General features: G+C 42.2%; 1 protein-coding gene across 1 annotated transcript; it reads right to left on the bottom strand.

Annotated features, from left to right (window-relative positions):
- Nucleotides 1–12067: 12067 nt before the first annotated feature.
- LOC139461826 (interferon-induced protein 44-like) lies at nucleotides 12068–21989 on the bottom strand. Its single transcript, XM_071243307.1, has 7 exons — nucleotides 21959–21989; nucleotides 19412–19478; nucleotides 18628–18660; nucleotides 17662–17871; nucleotides 16837–16980; nucleotides 14577–14745; nucleotides 12068–13920 (listed from the first exon to the last, which is right to left on the bottom strand). The coding sequence occupies exons 2-7, from the start codon at nucleotides 19448–19450 to the stop codon at nucleotides 13595–13597; spliced, it is 921 nt and encodes a 306-aa protein (XP_071099408.1). The 5' UTR covers nucleotides 19451–19478; nucleotides 21959–21989; the 3' UTR covers nucleotides 12068–13594.
- Between the last annotated feature and the right edge of the window lie 1145 nt (nucleotides 21990–23134).

The following is a 23134-nucleotide window of genomic DNA, read 5'->3' as shown; positions in this document are numbered from 1 at the left end:
CACTCATTTGGCTTTGATATTGAGCTGGCTTGTTGAAATTGACACTAAAATGGGTTTTTTTAACATTGACAATACATATGATTATAACACTGCTATATGAATGCAAACAGGATGCATGTATTAGACATTTAGCACTTTGGTGAAACGTACTATGGTGCTGCGAATCTTGATTCTAACCCGTGAAAGACGTCGAAAGACACCAGAAATGGGCTTCACACATTTTACTCATATCAGTAATCGAACCCGGGCATTCGGCGTGATGAGCAAACGCTTTAACCACAAGGCTACCCTATCGCCCTGTGACGCTTTCGACGAGTTGGCTTCAATAAGTTAAGAAATGACCACATGCCTTCATGACGAATCATGAGTACGAACGTACGGTTTTATTCATTGTCTAGGGCGCCGAAAACCTGCTGGTCATGGTTGCGTCCCTTTGTCTTACCAGGATCCACTGCGGTTGGGTTCGAATTCCAGGTACACCTTATTATGATCATTGCGATGCGACCGGGGTCGATGCCTCACATGGGCATGATATGTAGTCCGTGTCTGGTGTCCGGCGGTAACATAGCTGGATATTGTAAAAACGGCGTAAAGTCATACTCCCTCACTCATTTGTCAAAGTGGTCAACGTCCAAGTCGTGGCTCACGTAGGATCACCTCCATGATGAAGCTGATACTCCCCAACTGACAAAGATACAGTTCAAAGCGGCGTTTATCCCATTCAGTCACGTTTATCCCATTCAGCAATAATCCAGGTATATAACGGTGGTCTGTAAATAATTGAGTCTGGACCAGGCAATCCAGTGATTGACATCATGAGCATCGATCAGTCACGAAGTTGAAACCCCCATGATAAATCCAAGGAGACGAGGGTTTTCTAGGTTCCGACATTGGCGTCGCGAACACAAAACACAAAACACAAATTATTATTCCTCTTTTTATAGTTGTATAACGAATAGTGGTATAACAAGAGTGAGTGAGTGAGTGAGTATGGTTCTACGCCGTTTTAAGCAATTATTCAATCATGAACAGACATTGCCACATAGAAAATTGTCAAAATTATCACATGTCATATTTGGGATAACACTTTCTTAATAAAGTACAGATTCTAGTACTTTTGGGGGTTAATTCCCATCCGGGATTCGAACCCACACTGCCAGAGTAAGGCAATCAAGAATGTGTACGTTACTAAGGAAGTGTTATCTCATGTCATATTCCAGCCATATCACGGCGGTGGACACCATGGATAGCAAGAAGTTGAGGTGATCATTAATATGTATCTTACTAGTTGCTAGTGAATAGTTACGAGTTAGCAATCAGGAATGGCAAGTAACTGATTAGTTACAGTTACGAGTGAAAAAAAATCGTAAAGCTGAGACTTGCCTTGCGTCGTTTAATTCGTGCTTGTGACACCTTCCAATACGAATAGATTCAATATCAGCATGCGACTCCTGAAATAAATTGCACGTACATACAATTCTATTTGTATTGATTACACAGAAAATTCTAATCCGCCCCCACGTCCCCAGTTGTTGTAAATCGGTAAGCACGAAGTACTCGATGGATTTTTAGGCGTGAATCGTTGTGCACAGTCCGTCTCCGACCTCTTTGTCCAAGTTGCCTTTCAAAACCACACTTCGAAACCACGGGGGAACTAAATTTAGTTCGCCCAAGATAACCTTGAGACTTTTGTTGACCCCTTTCCGATGTCAAGACTTTTCATTGGACACCGGTGGGTGTTGAAATGTACCAGAGAATATACTTCCTTAATTGCTCTTACCAATACCGAATTTCCTCAAAAAGGCGAAGGAATGAGTGGGTTTGGTTTAACGTTGTATTTCACAGTATTCCAGTTATATCACCGCGCGTCAGCTTAATGTTGAACTGTCTTAGCTATACTCCCTTCACTACTATCACTGTCCGAGAAGAGGACCCCCGAGAACGAACTTCATCAGATGAAGTGATGCAGGTCTCAGACGTTTACTACTTAGTCCACTACTAAGAGTACGGGTATGATGCTGACAACCCTAGAAACATAACAGGGTCGGGAGGGGAATGTGATATGGGCGGTGGGGGTGATGGTGGGGGGATGGGGGTGGGGAGGGGTTGGAGGGCATTATGGTAGCATGAGACAGCGCTCTTTAACCGTCAATACTCAAAATATATTCATACCGTTAATCTGAAAATGAAACGTATTTTCGTTTATACCATACACGGTGATTGAATATCACGACTGTTACATTTGTTAAGAGGTGCTTTAGGTGTAGTCATATTCAATAGACGTTAAACTGTTCATAGACAGATTGCAACATGTCGGGATAACCGCACTATTTCAACATGCTAGCCTTACACATATACAGACAAGGAAGAGGAATTAGCTACGTTTTATTGCTACGTCTAATGCGTATGTTTATGTTCTCAATTGATGTTGTGATTGGGGCAGTTGCTGATATGGTCCGAGGCGGCTGATTTACTGTCTGACATGATGATTGAAGTTTTGTGCTCTTTGATTTTGGTGTTTCACCTGTCATTGTCTTCACTTACAGTCATTTTTTACACTCCACCTTTTGTTTCTTGGGGTTTGGTGGTGTCTCGTCCGAGCCAACGGTTGACGTTGTTTAATACTGTATGCGGATTCGGAATTAACATGTCAACTTTGACCATGTTGGTTGGTTGGTTTGTTGTTAAACGCCGCACTCAGCAATATTCCAGCTATATGACGGCGGTCTGTAAATAATCGAGTCTGGACCAGACAATCCAGTGATTAATACCATGAGCATCGATCCACGCAATTAGGCGCCGCGATTCGCTGTGCAGAGTTGCGTCCCTTGGGCACGCCAGAAACCTATGATTGTGGGTTCGAATCCTGGTTCGCCCCGATTATGTTTCTAGGTTTGTCAGCACCATACCCGTGCTCGTGGGTTTCACCGAAGTGGTAAACGTCTGAGACCTGCATCACTTCGGGCTTTCCTCCCACATTAAGCTGACACGCCGTGATATAATGTTAAAAGCGGCGTTAAACCCAACTCACTCACTCACTCAGCGATGTGACACTTCTTGTACACAAGGAAGAAATCATGGCATCCTATGTTTTTACTGTGTGTTTCCGTTTCTTACTGATTAGCAGGGGCTGTGAACGTCCAACGGAGGTCGCGAGGATATGCGGCGTCACTAACGTTAACACTGTTGTATGCAACGTGCTAGATCTTCGACCCCTTCATCTATAAGAATTAAATATTAAACATTACAGGAAAAACAAACACCATTCACTAAACATAATTATAAAGTGAAGCAAAGGATAAAGGACTTCAAGGGAAGGGGGGGCACGGGTGGCCCAGTCGTCTAAGGCGCCGCGATTCGCTGTGCAGAGTTGCGTCCCTTGGGCATGCCAGAAACCTATGATTGTGGGTTCGAATCCCGGTTCGCCCCAATTATGTTTCTAGGTTTGTCAGCACCAAACCCGTGCTCGTGGGTTTCACCGAAGTGGTAAACGTCTAAAACCTGCATCACTTCGGGCTTTCCTCCCACATTAAGCTGACACGCCGCGATATGACTGGAATAATGTTAAAAGCGGCGTTAAACCCAACTCACTCACTCACTCAAGGGAATGGAGAAAAGCATTGGCAAGGGATTCGAAGCTCGCAAAAATTTGTGAGATTTGTGTTACAGACAGAATATATTTTGTTTATCAACACTATCCCCTAGCGATAAAACCCTTTTCATATCCAATGGAAATCTCTGCATAAAGCAGAGTCGATTGATCAATTCCGACTATATCATGAGCATGTGTTTATGAATCACTATACCTTAGTAATGATACCAGGTGTTCGCGAAAAGGTGAGCGTATCCTGCGCCACCGGTGGCACCCGTAACAAACACATGCAAAGGCAAATCAATTATTAAGAAAGAAAGTATTAATTTATAATGGAACTCCATCAATATCATTGTGTTTTCTCTCCATTTCATCAATCTCTGATCATTTTCTCCCACTCACTTTCTCTAAATCATCTTTTCTCACCCATCATATATTTTACCTCTCTATCTCACACATCATATATATACTCTTCAAAAAAAGAAACGCAGAGGCAGATTTTTTTAGTAAATGTTTTGTACCTAATAAAGTCGATATATTTAATTTAATATCATAAATACAACATAAGGCCACAAGGTTGCGCAGAACTCGTGTGACCGCCCCGGGTAGCAATCACGGCAATGCATCTCCTAGGCACTGACTGGATAAGTGTACGAATTCTGTCCTGCGGAATTCTGCGCCATTCTGCTTGAAACGCGTGTTCTGACGTTGACATACACGTCGATCGAGTTCATCCAAGAGGTGTCCTATTGGGTTAAGATCTGGAGATCTCGACGGCCAGGGCAAGCGGTGATGTTGGCATTATGAAGGTAGTCTACCTTGAAACGAGGTGTGTGCAGTGGAGCGTTGTCCTGTCAATGATCTGAAGAAGGTGAGGGTGAAGAATTTGATTCATGTAGCGATTTGCTGTCAAACTTCCTGAACCACAACCAAGTAAGATCTCGTGTGGTATGATATGACCATGGCGTGCAACAGACGACTGCGATTCCCTTCTTTGGATACGTCATATAGCGATGATCCGATCGGCAGCGCTGAGTCACGGCATTTTCGAACTTGACAAATGTTGACAATTGAATGACAAATTATTGGCGTATGCTTGCCTTTTTATAGCCACTACCACGAGTTACGAATACCATAACTTGCACGTACATTTTGCTTCACTGTTTTCCTCCATGACTTTTTAACAAGTGTGAAAACACTACCGTTTATTCCATTGCAAATTGACAATGGCTGCCCTCTGACGCACCGTCTTTCGAATATCAGGCCACCAACATTTTCTAATAACATATATCCAATTTATATACCGTTTTTTATGTAGTCAGGCTCAATGAACCACATACTACCTGTGCATTTCTTTTTTTTTGAAGAGAGTAATTGCTCTATATCTCACCCACCACAAATATTATCTCTCTTTCTCGCTCATCATATATATCATCTCTCTATCTTACTTATCATATATAGTATCTCTCTGTCTCCCCATCATAAATAGTATCTCTCTATCGCGCTTTATACATATAATATTTTATATATAATTTTATCTGTCTATCTCACTCATATCACTTAGTATGTATCTCTCACTCTCTCACAAACGCTATCTCATAAAATGATTATCTATCTGTCTCACCGATCATCTATATAAATCTCTCTCTTTCTCATTATATTATATCATATCTCTCATAATCTATTACATCTGTCTCCCTCACCTCTCTCTTTCTCCCTCTCTCCCCCCTCACCTCTCTCTCTCTCTCCTTCACCTCTCTCTCCTCTCTCTCTCTCCCTCACCTCTCCCTCACCTCCCCCACTCCTCTCTCTCCCTCACCTCTCCCCTCTCTGTCTCCCTAACCTCTCCCTCTCCTCCATCTCTCTCCCTCACCTCTCCCCTCTTTCTCTCCTCTCTCTCCCTCTCTCTCTCCCTCACCTCTCCCCTCTTTCTCTCCTCTCTCTCCCCTCTCTCCTCTCTCTCCCCCTCTCTCCTCTCTCTCTCTCCCTCACCCCTCCCTCTCCTTCTCTCTCTCCCTCACCTCTCCCCTCTTTCTCTCCTCTCTCTCTCTCCTCACCTCCCTCTCTCTCTCTCCCTCACCCCTCCCTCTCCTCTCTCTCTCTCCCTCACCTCTCCCTCTCCTCCCTCTCTCTCCCTCACCTCTCCCCTCTCTCTCCCCCCCTCTCCCCTCTCTCCCCTAACCCCTCCCTCTCCTCTCTCTCTCCCTCACCTCTCCCCTCTTTCTCTCCTCTCTCTCCTCTCTCTCCCCCTCTCTCTCTCTCCCTCACCCCTCCCTCTCCTCTCTCTCTCTCCCTCACCTCTCCCCTCTCTCTCCCCCCTCTCTCCCCTCTCTCTCCCCCTCTCTCCCCTCTCTCTCCCTAACCCCTCCCTCTCCTCTCTCTCTCCCTCACCTCTCCCCTCTTTCTCTCCTCTCTCTCCCCCTCTCTCCTCTCTCTCTCCCTCACCTCTCTCCTCTCTCTCTCACCTCTCCCCTCTCTCTCCCCTCTCTCTCTCTCCTCTCTCTCCTCTCTCTCCCCCTCTCTCCTCTCTCTCTCCCTCACCCCTCCCTCTCCTCTCTCTCTCTCTCTCTCTCCTCTCTCTCTCCCTCACCCCTCCCTCTCCTCTCTCTCTCTCTCTCTCTCTCTCTCTCTCCTCTATCATTCGATCTCACTTCCCATGTATATCATCTGTCTCTCATCATACATAATGTTTCTCTCTCACTCAAACATAAATATTATCTCTTGCTTTCACTCGACAATATGTCCCGAACGTCAGTGATTTCAACATCAAGTGAATTTCATTTGACTGTGTCAGAGATGGATTTAAACACTAGATTTCCATCGCCGTTTGCCTTCTACGCCCAGTGGAATCGAGAACGATTTTTCTCTGGCCTTGAAGTTTCACATCATAAAAAAGAAAACCCGCATAATACATTAACAGAGTTGAAAACGTTTGTACAATAACATGTCGTGTAAAGTCGTGCTTCCCATTTCTGGTCATTATATGTGAACAGTTTGGTGTGAAACCACACCTGTACCGATCATGACGGACTGTGCTATGTGGTACGTAACGACCCGTGTAGGTGGGTCATATTTAGACATCAGACGCCCAATCAAACCGCAACATCATTTCCTGATTGTGACACGAGTAAGTTTGATCAGTCATCCGTGGAAGGACGACGTGCGGTTTTGCAGGCAGCGAATAATAAATCTGGCTGTGGGCATTCACGTCATGCTGTTTAACTTGGCTTCACTGAACATGCGAGATGTCTCCCACTAACACTATCAGCATATGTAATATAATGTATTCTTGCTTCACTCGCTTCAGTGTGAATTTCACTTGTCTTTCTCCGGCAGTTAAACCGGCTTCAAACACGTTATGGCTCGTCCTATGAAAAATGTGAAGGTCGCTGTATTTTATGATATACCAAAATATTTTATGCTTTCTTTGTTTGTGGAATGTTGTTGGTGTATGGTGCTTTGGTATTTTAGATTATAAATCCAGTAACTGTTTTATTGGCCATTTTCAGTTTTTATTTACTTTACAATATTTTTTTATGAATAGATTGTAGATTAACGGCCGTGTTTTATGTTATAACTAATGCTCTTGACTCTGAATGCAGTGAATTTCCCTTCTAAACTATCAGCTGAAACATTCATTATTAATATGCTTATTGAGATTATGATAACTTAATTGATGACGGTACAGTCTCAAAAGATGGCGACGATGTTGCTATCACTGCCGCCACTGGTACCATGAATGGTAAATCCTTCCTTTCAGCGACGATGTAGCCAATTAAAGTGTTCGCTCAAAATTGTCTGAGTTCATTCTTACATGGACAGTCCATAAATCCCATTCCTCGAACACCTGTCTCGCAATTTCTCGCGACGTTACACCTCCTGGCTACTGTTTTTTTATTAGGACACCCTTGAGGACCAAATTAAAAACTCTACCCCCTGTGATTCCGCCCCGACATATGTGCCAACCTCGTGGTATGGGATTACTGCAATAACATAATAAGTAGTATAAACGTTGTTAACTCTACCTGATGTTACCAGGTTAAGTGTTGTTTCACAGCGTGTTTGACAAAACTGTGACAGTAACATGTGTCTGTGGGCAAACGTCAGTGGGGCAAGGGAGGCAACTCGCTGTCACACATTTTGACACGCGCTGTCACTCACTCACCAGTGTAGCAGCTGCAATCTTTGACAGACTACATAGGGTTTTTTGGCTTTTCTTGCCAAATAACACGTCTATCTCATTGGGTGACGAAAGTATTTTTTTATTAGCTGCGCAGCTTCCCACGAGTAAAAATATGAACTCTAAAAAAACATGAAAAACATGTTATTATCATAAGAAAAGACACAGGTTGAATATCAGACAAATACAACATTTTATTTCTAAATGAATATAAAAAAATAATAAGCTCGATACAGTAGTAATATAGTTTTGACAATTTTCTTACAACAGCTTTAGCCCTTTCATTGCCTATAAGTCATTCCACTGGCCGTTACAGGGCTAACAATCAATCATAAGGGCAAAAAAATTGCTTTGCGAATAAGAATCCAGTATTCCTTATACAAATTGAGTAAATGAATGAATGAATATGGTTTTTCGCCGCTTTTACCAACATTCCAGCAATGTCACGACGGGGAACACCAGAAATGGGCTTCACACATTTGGGGAATCTAACCCTGGTCTTCGGCCTGACGAGCGAACACTTTAACCACTAGGCTACCCCTTCCTTATAAAAGGCAACATACCTATTGTTAGGCACCATATACAAGTACATTGTTACACACAGAAAAATATCAAATTACAATTACGCACAACACATGAACACCTATTATTTTAATATCTATAAAAATGTGTACATTTCTTCACAATCTTCGCAACAAATCGCGTTGACCAAAAACAAATTCACTGTGTTATGACAATAATAATATACGTTGTCCCCACAATGAATGACTGTTCTCAGTGCACGTGTTGGCACAGCGTCAATCACTCATGGCAGACTGTCTCCATTCTGTTATAGTAAATACACCGTACCTATAACATGACGGGACCGCCTCCGTGGTCAAGTGGTAGAGCGTCCGCCGCGTCATACCAAAAGACGTTAAAAGATGGTACTTGTTGTTACCATGTCTGGCGCTCGGCATTAAGAGGCTAAAACAAGGACTGGTCGGCTCGGAGTCAGTATACTGTGTCTGAGTGGGGTATTCATGTTAAACTGCGGCATGGTATCTCAGTGAGCTAGCAATATAAATCGGCATCAGTCCGGGCAAGTACAAGCAGCCACACAAACGCACACAAGTACATGCACGTCGCTATATAGGTGCAATAATCTTGGACGCGACGTTAAACCCCATTTCACCTCTCCTATTACATGAAGGCATTAAACCTTCGTTTGGAAGTGACTTCATTATCTCCAAAGCTCTTTGTCAGGAAAGAACGGCAATACAGGGAATACTCGCATATGGTATTAACATCTTAACAGTGACAAATGCTTCTTTGTCCAAACAGAGACCATAAACATAGTTTGATCTGACATTTTCAAAAACTTTCACCATAACGTAACAGACGTACCTTGAGAGTTGTCTGTTCACCGTGGTGATTCCGGGTATGGATTGGTGTCCGTTAACGTGCGTTTGTCGTAAGAGTGATTGAGTTGGATTTAACGCCGCTTTGAACAGTATTACATTTATACCACGGCGGATCAGCTTAATGTCGGAGGAAAGTCCAAAGTGATGCAGGTCTCAGACATTTATGGCTTTGGTGACACCCACGGGCACGGGTATGGTGCTGACAAACCTAGAAAATTGATCGGGGCGAATCGGGATTCTTATGACGCTTATAGTTCTCGGGCGTGCCCTAGGGACGTAACTCTGTACAGCGAATTGCGGGGCCTTTGACGACTTGACGTAAGAGGCGACTCAATGGACCGGGTGTCAGGCTCGGTTTAATGCGGGTCCCGAACCCACGTGGAAGTGGATCGTTGCTCACAACACCAACAACCGACTTGCCTGACACAGACAGGTCTATTTAAAGATCGTTATTAATAGTTGGAGAAGCGGTATTGGAAAACAAATAAATAAAAAAACAAAGTAAAGTTTATAACCAAATACACTCCAAAACACTTTATCACCTAATAAACAAGCCAGTTACCCCACACAGCACTAGAAATAGAGTCACTGCGAGCCGGGATTCGAACCCACGATCACAGGTCTCTGCAGGCTTTGCTCCAAGAATGGTATGATAGGTGGATATAGCAACGAAACCTCCATTGCGGGAATTCGAAGTGAAAAGAAGTGTGATCATATTTTATCAATCTAGTACTAGTTTCGTAGTGTAATTGCTCTACATAATGTATGTAAATGAAAATAAAAGTACAGCATGCATGGCTGACAGTTTCCACAGTGAACGAAGGCGTACCTTCAAATTATTATTCAAAGCAAGGTATATAGTGTGAATTTTATGTCCGCTTCTTTGCAGAAGCGCCACACACGAGGAAACGACTCTTCAACGTTATTGTTACATCAATATATATACCTCCTGTTATGATTTATAATCTACAAGTAATTACAGGAATGAATCGACTAAATGCACAGTAGTGTTCAGGGTATTATTAATAGATCTTCAGCAAATCATGATTGTCGTAAAAAGCGACTGTGCTTGTCGAAAAAGGCGACAAACGGGATCGGCTAGCCAGGCTCGCTGACTTGGTTGAAGCATTTCATCGATCCCAATTGCGTGGATCGATGCTCATGATATTAATCACTGGATTGTCTCGTCCAGACTCGACTATTTACAGACCGCCGTCATATAGCTGGAATACTGCTGAGTGCGGCGTAAATTAACAAACTTAACTGAACTAAATCTACGACGGGGAGACAACATGGACTTCGTTGTGTCGACTGATTCTGATTTTCCTGTCAATAAGGGAAACTGAACCAACCGTGTACATGATATAACAGTGCTACTTATATTTGGTCAATACTATGGGTCATTGTGTTTCTGTTGTTTAGCTGACTTTGATCATCAACGATGAAGTGACAACAGCTACACGAAACCAAATTCAAATGTTTGAAAACGTCGGTCAGAAGCTAGCATGACGGCAATACCATTGCAACATTTATAGACAGAACTGGGTAAAACAATATATTCTTATATATCACGTCAGAAAAATTCAGAAAAAATCAATTACTTCATGCCTCGTGTATTTTGATGAAACTCACCCGCACAACTAGAACTAAGGGATAATATATTTGTTGTAGGACAATGTTTAATTCCGGTTTCAATAAAGAAACTTTGCATCAACTAAATAGGACACCGAATGAAAATCATATTACATGTATATTTATCTACATTGCAAAACAGTCTCGGTATACACACGTGTTTCCCTTCCAAACACAATAGTGATACCGTTTACTGTGGCTCTTTTCAAATCCATATATGCAAGGTGGTTGAGCCTCACAAAGAAAGACTCGACTCAAGAAGATCCGGGGTAGAATAGGTCTTCAGCAACCCATGCTTGTCGTAAAAGGCGACTATGCTTGTCGTAAAAGGCGACTGACGGGATCGGGTGGTGAGGCTCGCTGACTTGGTTGATCCATGTCATCGATCCCAATTGCGTGGATCGATGCTCATGATATTAATCACTGGATTGTCTGGTCAGGACTTGATTATTTACAGACCGCCGTCATATAGCTGGAATATTGCTGAGTTCGGCGTTAAACAACAGACAAATAAAGACATTCAATTTATTTTTTCAACATAATTCCCTTTCTCATTGATACACATCTTTCCAACGATATTGGTAGGATTTTGACCTGTTTCGTAGAAGTCATCTTCTTGTCTGCCCACAATATTGCTATGTTACCCCCTTTTACTTGTCAATGTGAAACAATTTGCTCAATTCAATCAACATTATTGTGAATATACTTCTATGACTTTCTGTAATATCCACAACAACAAAATCACTACAACGAAATTCCTTCTGTCTGAGACCAAAAGGCTCTATGAACCCTCTTTTAATAAGCCAGAAACATCATACCGATATTCAAACTTCAGCAATTGGTTGCAATTTCAAGATTGATAATTAGTTTGGAGAAGCACGGGATGATCGATTAAACATTGACATGTTTGCTTGTTGTTTAACACCGGACGCACCAATATTCCAGCTTTCAGGCGACGGGCACAAAATAAATGAGTCTGGACGAACCAGTGATTGATATCATGAACAGCCCCACACGTTAATGGGGTGCGATGAGGTACAACCAAAGGCGTCTGAGCCTACGGACAGCATACTTTGCTGGTGACCTACATGTACTGTACCACGGCCTCCCGACGGGGAGATCATAGATGCTAATACAAAAAACGTACTTTTTTACCATACTTGCATCCTTCCCTAGTGTCCCTGAGGATATCAATGAAACATGTCAGAGGGAAATTTTATTTTCTGAAACGTGACTTTTATACGCCTCTCTCTCACACGTTCGCTCGAATCAATAAAACAGTAACACAGTAACAATTTAATGAAACATGGTAACAGAAATTAAAAAAACATTACTCAGCAACCATTTTATACATACATGTTTATTTATACATGTCACTTACACAGGACTGGATACATAATTTACAATCTGTATTTTGATTTATGTCAATGCAGTGTACGCACAACCTCTACAGTAAAATATCGAAAAACAGCACATAAATTCATCACAATGTTATTTATATTCTTCATGTCTACTTTTACTTTAAAAAGATTATAGTTTGTGAGGCCTTTGTGTTCTCAAAAACCTTTCTTATGACGTCACTATATTGTTTCAACCATGTATAATGTCACATAAATTAATAACCCTAGAACAATGCTATGACAGAACTAAGGCGTGATTGACATAGCTACTTTCTGAACGTTTTGTTTATGAATCTACGTCATGGATAAAACAATATCATGTATATATTTGTACTTCTGACTGTCAGATCCAACTTAATCACAGAAAAGTATCAAACACAATGTATGGAAAATGTAGAGAACTTGAAGCAGAAACGACGGTAGAACAATACACATTGTGTAAGCTGAAAAACAGACAAAAGGACGTTGCTTAGTAACATAATCTCATTGCATCAGTTGGACTGTGTCGTCACAATACAAGGTACAACGGAATAGTGAATGTTTGACTTTACACTTATATCAATATTAATGTATTACATGCTGCTCTTTTTGTGGTAATGTCATCATAATTGTGTTTGTATAACAGGAAAACATAAACATGGTCTCTTCCATTTTATCTACATGTTTTTAAGTGGAATAGTTCAGTGAGGTGACTATTTTATCTGCGAGCGGAACAGATTGTTTCGCTTGTTTAATTTCAGTTCCGTTTTCCCGATATACTTTTCATTACCACCACTGCAAATAACGTCAATGACATTTTTTTTATCAAAGAACATCCTTTAATTATGTTACTTCAAGTACGACAGCGTTGATCACCGCACTTAGAAAACAATTAAGCAACTGAATCATATTTAGGCCTTTTGGGGGGGAATAATTGCTTTTGTTGATAATGTTGAACGTTTTGTTTTGGTTTGATACATTCTCCCTTTTCTGACTCCTAAAGTGAATGTATTTTATAAATTCCGAGCATTGTCGAGGGACTTAGATAATCCGGAATTAGAATCCACGAGTATGTTTATTTTGTATATATTACCCACTGTCATTGTCTGAGTGATGTAGAAAACGATGGGTTTCTCAAATGGGGGTATTGGCTCCGTGAGACTATTGTTGGAACGTCACGTAAATCATTTGTGACGCCATGAACAATGCAATAGCGTATGTTTAGTATATAATTAGTAATTTGCGAAAATGCCTTGATATGACGACATGCTGCTATGTGGGTCGTCGCAAACAATAAAACAACTGGACCGAACTGGACGATCAGCAAGAAACCAAACATAAAGCTCAGTGAGAATTACCGAAAATAGTTTCACCTATGTCCGGGCTCCAGTGTGTAATATATCTGTATTTAAATATCAGAAGCACGTCCGCCTAGAGGCTGGAACCCGTGGTCTCGTATTTGTGATCGCGTATTTGATCTCGCTATGAACTCCGCCCTATGCCTAGCAGCAATCAGTACGCCCTTTAAGGCACATAACAGCAAGATGTCAACCTTCTTTTTTGTCCCCGTTTCTTCTGTGTAACATTTAACAGGGTACACATTATTCTTAGGTACACGGAAAAGCTTTCCGGAAGAATCGACTGCCGTTTCGAGTGACTTATTCGAGAACGTCGTCTTCAAGTCAGATGAAACCACAGCATCAGTGTGTGTCATAACAACGCATCGAGGAATTTCTGAAATTAAGAAAAGGATTTTTGTTAGACCATCCATATTAGTTTCAAAATTGTGTTTCTCTTCTCTTTAAGTCAGATGTAACCACAGCATCAGTGTGTGTCATAACAACGCATCGGGGAATTTCTGAAATTAAGAAAAGGATTTTTGTTAGACCATCCATATTAGTTAGTGTTTATCTTCTCTTCAAGTCAGATGTAACCACAACATCAGTGTGTGTCATGACAACGCATCGGGGAATTTCTGAAATTAAGAAAAGGATTTTTGCTGGACTATCCATATTAGTTTCTGTTTCTCTTCTCTTCTTGCAAAAAATGGAACAAGACTGGTATTGAAGATTTTAAAATTTGAGATTGGGTGTACTTGCCTCACGGAAAAGACAGCAGTTATTACTATCGTAGACACTTGCTATTGTTTCGTAAAACCAATTATCACAGGTATGGCTTTGCCAGACCAAGAATTATAACCGTGATTCTTGGATTGTACCAATTCTGGCAGCGTCAGTACACACAGCGCTGTATGACATTGTGTCACCAGTTCATAAACTCGTACTGATGTGTTCCGTATCGTGGACATTACGATAAAGTGATGTTAATTATGAGGTGTTTCTTGTTCACCCAGTGAATGATATACTTGTTTCCATAATGTTAATTCTTACCATTGTCATTGAGGAAATCGATTATCTTTTCTAGATACAATGCGAATGAATGTTTTGTACGGAGATTCTCTGACTTTGTTGCATCAACAACAAAGATTATCCCCAAGGGAAGATCCGTAGCTTTGAAAGGCATTGCTGGGTCAATTAGCATTTCCCGTTGGGTTGGCATCTTGAAGAAAAAACAACACACCATTAATAGGAACCACGTCAGAGGTTTTTAAGCATAGGAGGTATCACTTGGAACGTTTTTGTTTGTTTGTGCGTTGTCTTACGCCGTTCTGAGCAATATTTCAGCTAAATTACGTATAAGGATTATTCATTATTTAGATTACAATGAGAGAATATTAATGTATTACCGGGACGGTTTAACGGCTCTGAGCATAACTACGATGAAGTAGGTTGCTAATTATTTTCAACATATTCCACTTTTGTCAACAATGCTGCCTGGATCCACCTTTGTAGAAGGTTTCCTTCTGGAGATGTAAAAAGACCTCTACAGCAGAAATGCCATCCTCATTTGCATAATGCTTGCCACGTATTGGAAATCTCACGGTGCCAAATCTGGTGAACACGGAGGACGTTTAGTGAATTGAAACTCACAGCCTTGCATCGCAACGGTGGCGACAACTGACACGCGCACTGACCTGGTGGAAACAAAGACATCTTTAAGTGAGTTTCCACGACGAAGAGTCTTGATATTCTCACTTAGTGCCCTGAGTTTATTTGTGTAATGTTGGCCATTGATGGTCTGACCTTTTGGGGAGGTAGTCCACCAGTGGAATTCCTTTGGAATCCCATTAAACCGAAGCCATCACCTTGCCCTTCGTGTAGTCTCTGGCTGATAGAGATGAACCCAAGACTCGTCCATGGTCACAAATCGCACAATATCAGTCTGCTTTCAAACGACGTAAATTATCACAATACAATCTGGGGTGTTTCTGATCAGGTCGGACCTTTTGGGGAGGTAGTCCACCAGTTGGAGTCCTTTGGAATCCCATAAAACCGAAGCCATCACCTTGCCGTTAGTGTGGTCTCTGGCTGATTGAGATGAACCCAAGACTCGTCCATGGTTACAAATCGCACAATATCAGTCTGCTTTCAAACGATGTTTATTATCACAATACAATCTGGGGTGGTTCTGATCAGGAATGATAAACCTTGGAACCCAGAGTGTTGTAACCTTTGTCATTTCCAGTTCATTCTTCAGAATGTTCTCAACTCTTTCATGTATGGACAATGTGGTGAGTCGTCGATCATCCACATGATCCTATCATATTTTGTACAACATTTTCCTTAATGGTGGCAGTTGAAGGTTTTCCTACTCTGGGATCTTCGGGGTTCTCTCTTTCCCTCTTAAATCTCCGCTGCCAATCGTACAACAGTGACAAGGAAAGGAGTATCGTTCCCTAAGGTTGATACCATGTCCACATGGAAGGCTTTTGGAATAACCCTCTACATCCCAAGCTACTATTACAAGTATCCATCACGGGCAAAAATTAATCAAATAGTAGCAACAAAAAAAGTTAAGCTAATTAATAATATTGTTGTATATTTGAAAAAAATCTGTATCATATCGTGTATCATAAATATTGTATTGAGATAAAATAACAGTTGTCCCACCTGTCCATGTGCAAAGGTTTATCTTATCCGAATAAACTATTTGAAAATATTTGATGAACAAATACGCTGTCTGGGTGTGTATTTGGTTCAAATGCAGCCTGGAGACTGTTTTATACTTTGAATACATGAAAACTGTTAAGAGTATACCACACATCCTTCGTAATGCTCAGCACACTTCAACCACCCCTCTTCTGTTTCATTTAAGCTGTGCAGAGTTGCGTCCCTTGGGCACGCCAGAAACCTATGATTGTGGGTTCGAATCCCGGTTCGCCCCGATTATGTTTCTAGGTTTGTCAGCACCATACCCGTGCTCGTGGGTTTCACCGAAGTGGTAAACGTCTAAGACCTGCATCACTTCGGGCTTTCCTCCCACATTAAGCTGACACGCCGCGATATAACTGGAATACTGTTAAAAGCGGCGTTAAACCCAACTCACTCACTCACTCACTGTTTCATTTAAGACACATGCGAACCCGTGCCTTCAGAATGTGGCCCCAACGTAACCACTAGGCTGTTACTCCCCCATCATGTATGTAAAGGTTTACAGCTACTATATAGATAATAATGCTAAATTAACATCTCAGATATACTTGTATTGAGGACGTGCAAAAAATGGAACTAAAATGTTTCAACAGCCTACAATTTCTCCTTGTTGAAATTGTCCAGTAATAACCATCCGGATCCCATCAATCGCAGCGCCTCCTCCTTCCTCATGCAGGCCCCGGGAGTCACACAACACGAACGGTAGGTCTTCTCCCTTGTATATCAGCGGATGTTCGTTGTACTGAAGCGTGACAGTAACTGCTATCAGTTTGTGACAAATTGTTCGTTTACATTAAGCATGAGTTAAGTTTTCTTTGTCATTTAACCTTATACTAAAAGTACTCACGGGAATTATAAAAAAGTGTTTTTCGATCTCAGATTTTAAATAAATGCAGTTAATCTACAAAATATATCAATATTCAAACAACTCAATTAGTACTAATTTGGCCTTGACACCAAACATACTACAATGCAACCCTTGAAGACTCGGGGTCTTCAGCAACCCATGCTTGTCGTAAAAGGCGACTATGCTTGTCGTAAAAGGCTACTAACGGGATCGGGTGGTCAGGCTCGCTGACTTAGTTGATGCATGTCATCGTATCCCAATTGCGTGGATCGATGCTCACGATGTCAGTCACTGGATTGTCTGGTCCAGACTCGATTATTTACAGACCGCCGTCATATAGCTGGAATATTGCTTAGTGCGGCGTTAACCCCTGGATGCCATTTGGACATATATGTCCCTACACAAAACGCAGTTGCTGTGTCAGAGGGACAACAAACAAATAAACAAACAAATTCTATGTAAGAATTAGGTCAGTACTGGCATACTTTTCTTACGAGTTGTTCCGCAGGCCCAGCAGTGACGTAGCTGATAAAAGGTGAACGATTAATTGCAAATAGATCGCCCATTGGTAAGTACCTGTCGGCTGACTTGTGCCATCCCCGCTCCAACAACAGCCCCCTGCCCAATCTCTCCATCAAGACACGACTTAATGCTTGAGATAAAGGAGGACTTCCCGTGACCTGATGGGCCGAAAATCAGAAACCGAATAGGCTTTCGTCCATATGTTTTTTGTACGAGCTCACTTGGTCTCCATGATGTCACGTACTGCAATAGTTCATGACGTGTCTGAAACAAACGAAACACTGAGCAAAACTAACCTACCTAAGCACCATTGATATAGATCTTGGGGATTCCGGGTAAGAAAAACAACCTTTGTATACTCCCTCTGCCGTATGAAGTAATGTCGCATGTCATATAAGCTATAAGTTAACGTCGCATCGGCATTATTTCAGCCATATAGCGACGCATATAATGTACAAGGAAAAAATGGAAGAAGTCCCTTCTCGCTCTTGTTTCAGCTTTTTCTATCTTAACCCTTGGGTACCATAACATAGACAGTGGCGCAGATAAAGTGCAAAATATAGGTGATTTGTTTTAAAATGATTATACTTGCGTGAAACTTGCAATATTCCTAATAGCACGTGTCCGGGATAGAATAGGTCTTCAGCAACCCATGCTTGCCGTAAAAGGCGACTGTACTTGTCGTAAGAGGCGACTAACGGGATCGGGTGGTCAGGCCCGCTTACTTGGTTGGTACACGTCATTGTATCCCAATTCCGTGGGTCGATGCTCATGATGTCAAAGTATTGCGGCGTTAAACAACACACAAGCAAACAAACACAATAGTCGGGACCAGACAATCCAGTGATTGATATTATAGACAACGACCCAAGCGCCAGCAGGATGTGCAAGGAAAGCTAAACATACACATCGCACCACGTATATGAATGTGTGCCAATGCAAGTCGTTGTTATGTTAGAAGAGCATTACGCAATGGTATTTAAAAAAATACATATTTGTTAATATTCAAAACATATTTACCTCTTCGGTAAAAGGCGGATGTCCCCTCCAGTCCTACAAACAATATTTATGTGTCACTGGGTGTATCGTTAATTGTTTTCTGCCACTTTGAACCAGTACTATCACAAACAAGTATGTAATGTAAAAAGTGAGTGAGTGAGTTGGGTTTAACGCCGCTTTTAACAGTATTCCAGTCATATAACGGCGTATCAGCTCAATGTGGGAGGAAAGCCCGAAGTGATGCAGGTCTCAGACGTTTACCACTTCGGTGAAACCCACGAGCACGGGTATGGTGCTGACAAACCTGGAAACATAATCGGGGCGAACAGGGAATCGAACCCACAATCATAGGTCCTGGCGTACCCAAGGGACGCAACTCTGCACAGCGAATCGTGGCGCCTGAGACGACTGGGCCAGCCGTGCCCCCTGTAATGCAAAGAAAAAAATGTCTCGGGGGACATGGGAGTCCCAGTAGTCTGAGGCGCCGCTGTTAAGAGTTACGTCCCTTAGGAGTGTCAGAACCCTTACTGTGATCTCAGGGTCAATCGTCTAAGACGGCGCAATACGCAGAGTTGCGTCCCTTGGTCACGCCCGAAACCAATGATTGAACGTTCGAAGCCGGTGCCCTGATAATGTTTCTAGGTGTTTCAGCACCACACCAAAGTGGAAAATATGTGATCATGCGACCTGTATCACTTCGGGCGTTGCTCACACATTATGCATCACACTGTGGTATACCTGGAATATTGTTAAAAGCGGCGATAAACCAAATCACTCAATGTAACAATGAATGAGAGAAACCTACCGGATTCATTGAGAACTTCTTAGAAAGTCGTTTTGCCATGTTGTACGCCAAGACCTTAAGTCTGGTCCTGTGAAGGTAGAAATGGGGGAATGACACATCTGCCAATAGCTTGCAAGCAATGAATTAATTTGGAGACGCGCTGATTTAAATAACATGTATCTAATCTACTTCAGTATTAAGTACTTATGTTCCTACAGGTTCAAAATATTGGGAACGTATACATAGTGATTTTTTAAAGGCATTAAAACCTCTACAAAGAGTGAGTGAGTGAGTGAGTTTGATTTTACGCCGCTTTTAGCAATATTCCAGCAATATCACGGCGGGGGACACCAGAAATGGGCTTCACTCATTGTACCAATGTCGGGAATCGAACCCGGGTCTTCGGTGTGACGAGCGAACGCTTTAACCACGAGGCTACCTGACCGCCCCCTTCTACAAAGACATACAGTTAATTACTTCGTAACATGTTGCATATGACATCTTCCATTGTTGGGGACCGGCTTCGTGGTCTAGTGGTAGATAGGAAGTCCGGGGTTCGAAACCAAAAGACGTTAAAATGTGGTATTTGTTGTTACCCTGTATGGCGCTCGGCCTTAAGGGACAAAAATAAGAACTGGTCGGCTCGGAGTCAGTATACTGTGTCTGAGTGGGGTATTCCTGTTAAACTCCAGGATGGTATCTCAGTGTGCGAGCACTATGAATTGGCATCAGTCCTGTCTAGTACAAGTAGCCTGACACACGTGCATTCACGTCGCTATATAAGAGCAATGATCTTGGACGCGACGTTAAACCCCATTTCCCCTCATCCCACGTCCATTGTTAGGATGACAGGTTGTCGAAATGGTTAAAAACTCGCGGAACTTTTCTGTAGAATGTAATGTATTATGTTGAAAATATTCCCTTAGTGTCTGTGATACATATTCAGAACTACTTACAGTCTATCTCTCCACCCCTACTTGTGTAGATATCGTATCATCAAACCAGTGTAGGTTAAGGTCCAGAACGTCAAAACCGTCACCAAAAAAAATATATTTTGATAATGCTCCTATATGAAATGCATACAAGTCTAATCAGACATATTTATATGCATCGATGTCGAGGAATTCCATAGATCGAGATATTCACAAGCAACTTTTTATGTTAAATGACTTGTTCACTTTGAGATATCAAAGAATAAAAAAATCTTCAGTAGCATGGTACTCGTAGAATCTAAATTCGATCACAGAAGTCCGAATACACGTGTGGAGGGTGTTTGTCTGTGAAGGCGTTAATTATGAAATCGTTATTTATCAACTACAAACTGTGCTTTTTACTTGAGAGAGAGTGAATTTTGTTTAACGCCGCTTTAAACACTATGTTAGTTATATCACGGCGTGTCCGCTCAATGTGCTGGAGATGTAGTTTTAGACGCATAGAAACAAACTCGATTCGAACCCATGAGGGCGATGGGGTAACCTAGAACTAGTGGTTAAGCGTTCGCTTGTTACGCCGAAGGCCCGGGTCCAATTCCACACATGGGTACAAAGTATGAAGCCTTTGTCTGGTGTCCCCCGTCGCGATATGGTTCAAATATTCGTAAAAGCGGTGTAAAACCATACTACACTTTCTCACTCTCGAAACCACCTTCTTAGGTTTCTTGCACTCCTATTGGCCGTGCGTGCGTGCGTGCGTGCGTGCGTGCGTACGTGCGTGCGTGCGTGTGTGTGTGTGTGTGTGTGGGTTGAGTGGGTGGGTGGAGTGTGTATGTGTGTGTGGAGTTGGTGAGTGGAGGGTGTATGTGTGTGGAGGGTGGGTTGAGTGGGTGGGTGGAGTGTGTATGTGTGTGTGTGGAGTGGGTGGGTGGAGGGTGTATGTGTGTGGTGTGTGTGTGTGTGTGGAGTGGGTAGGTGTATGTGTGTGTGTGGAGTTGGTGAGTGAAGTGTGTGTGTGTGTGTGGAGTATGTGTGTGGAGTGTGTGTGTGTGTGTGTGGAGTATGTGTGTGGAGTGTGTGTGTGGGTGGGCGGGTGGCGTGTTTGGAGGGTGGGTGGAGTGTGTGTGTGTGTTTGGAGGGTGGGTGGAGTGTGTGTGTGTGGGTTGAGTGGGTGGGTGGAGTGTGTATGTGTGTGTGGAGTTAGTGAGTGGAGGGTGTATGTGTGTGGAGGGTGGGTTGAGTGGAGGGGTGGAGTGTGTATGTGTGTGTGGAGTGGGTGGGTGGAGTGTGTATGTGTGTGTGTGGAGTGGGTGGGTGGAGGGTGTATGTGTGTGGCTGGTGTTGGTGTAGGTGTGATAGAATCCTTGCTCGTACATTTTCGTATTCTTGTCCAAAAATATATGACGTTCGAGATCGCTAAATTGCAAACACAGATGGCTTGTTTATCTTCTAATCCATCACATTGTTCGCAAGCCGACATGAAGCTATCGATGTTACGGCCATATAATGACAATATGTTGCCACTGCCTGTATGGACATTATTAAACAATAACATCAACAAGCATCATGACACTGCTTACACAACACAACGTCAAATACACTCGCAATTGAAAATCTGAAACGAAAACAAAATTACCTTGAGAGGGATGTAGTTACGTGTGTGAAATCGCTACTGTTTGCGAATGATTATATGTTACTAACCAAGATAACGTATCACGACCTGTTTTAAATATGATGATGACTGAAGAGCTTTCTAGATAAACTGGCCCGTACGTTCGTGCATCCTGATTACCAATCGTTTGGTCACAGCTGTATCCACAGATACACCACATGTACATTTCTGTATACTTAGATGTATCACATGTACCTTTCTGTATCCACAGATACACCAAATGTACCTTTCTGTATACGCAGGTATACCACCTGTACTTTTCTGTATCCACAGATACACCACATGTACCTTTCTGTATCCACAGATATACCACATGTGCCTTTCTGTATCCACAGATATACCACATGTTCCTTTCTGTATACCTAAATATACCACATGAACTTGTCTGTATCCACAGATATACCACATGTACCTTTCTGTATCCACAGATATACCACATGTTCCTTTCTGTATACGTAGATATGCCACATGTTCCTTTCTGTATCCACAGATACACCACATGTTCCTTTCTGTATATACACATATACCAAATGTACCTTTCCGTATACGCAGATATACCACATGTTCCTTTCTGTACCCACAGACACACCAAATGTTCCTTTCTGTATACGCAGATATACCACATGTGCCTTTCTGTACTCGTGGATACACCACATGTTCCTTTTTGTATACGTAGATATACCACATGTTCCTTTCTGTATACGCAGATATGCCACATGTGCCTTTCTGTACACGTAGATACACCACATGTTCCTTTTTGTATACGTAGATATACCACATGTTCCTTTTTGTATACGTAGATATACCACATGTGCCTTTCTGTACACGTAGATACACCACATGTTCCTTTTTGTATACGTAGATATACCACATGTTCCTTTTTGTATACGTAGATACACCACATGTACCTTTCTGTACCCACAGACTCACCAAATGTTCCTTTCTGTATACACATATATACCCCAGGTGTCTATCTGTATACACATGTATATTTCTCTACACGCAAATGTACCTCATATACCTTTCAGTTAATAGATTATTATGTGCAAAGAGGGTTTGGATGATCCTGGCACAGTCAGGCTGGTAAGACTCATCATCAGCTCAGGGCCCTCAGGAAGCGCTGCCTAGTCGAACACGCCA

This window comes from Haliotis cracherodii, unplaced genomic scaffold, assembly GCF_022045235.1.
Source record: "Haliotis cracherodii isolate W230 unplaced genomic scaffold, xgHalCrac1.p SCAF_15, whole genome shotgun sequence".
Classification (NCBI taxonomy): domain Eukaryota; kingdom Metazoa; phylum Mollusca; class Gastropoda; order Lepetellida; family Haliotidae; genus Haliotis; species Haliotis cracherodii.
Note: the sequence above shows the minus strand (reverse complement) of the source record. Positions and strands in the feature narration are given on the sequence as shown.

Excerpts from the sequence above, each read along its gene's own strand:
- LOC139461826 (XM_071243307.1), bottom strand. The coding sequence starts at position 19,450 with ATGGCAAAACGACTTTCTAAGAAGTTCTCAATGAATCCG. Across the intron at positions 17,872-18,627 it reads ATCCGCCTTTTACCGAAGAG|ACACGTCATGAACTATTGCA; the intron begins GTAAATATGTTT and ends CGTTTGTTTCAG. Across the intron at positions 16,981-17,661 it reads TGGCACAAGTCAGCCGACAG|TACAACGAACATCCGCTGAT; the intron begins GTACTTACCAAT and ends GTCACGCTTCAG.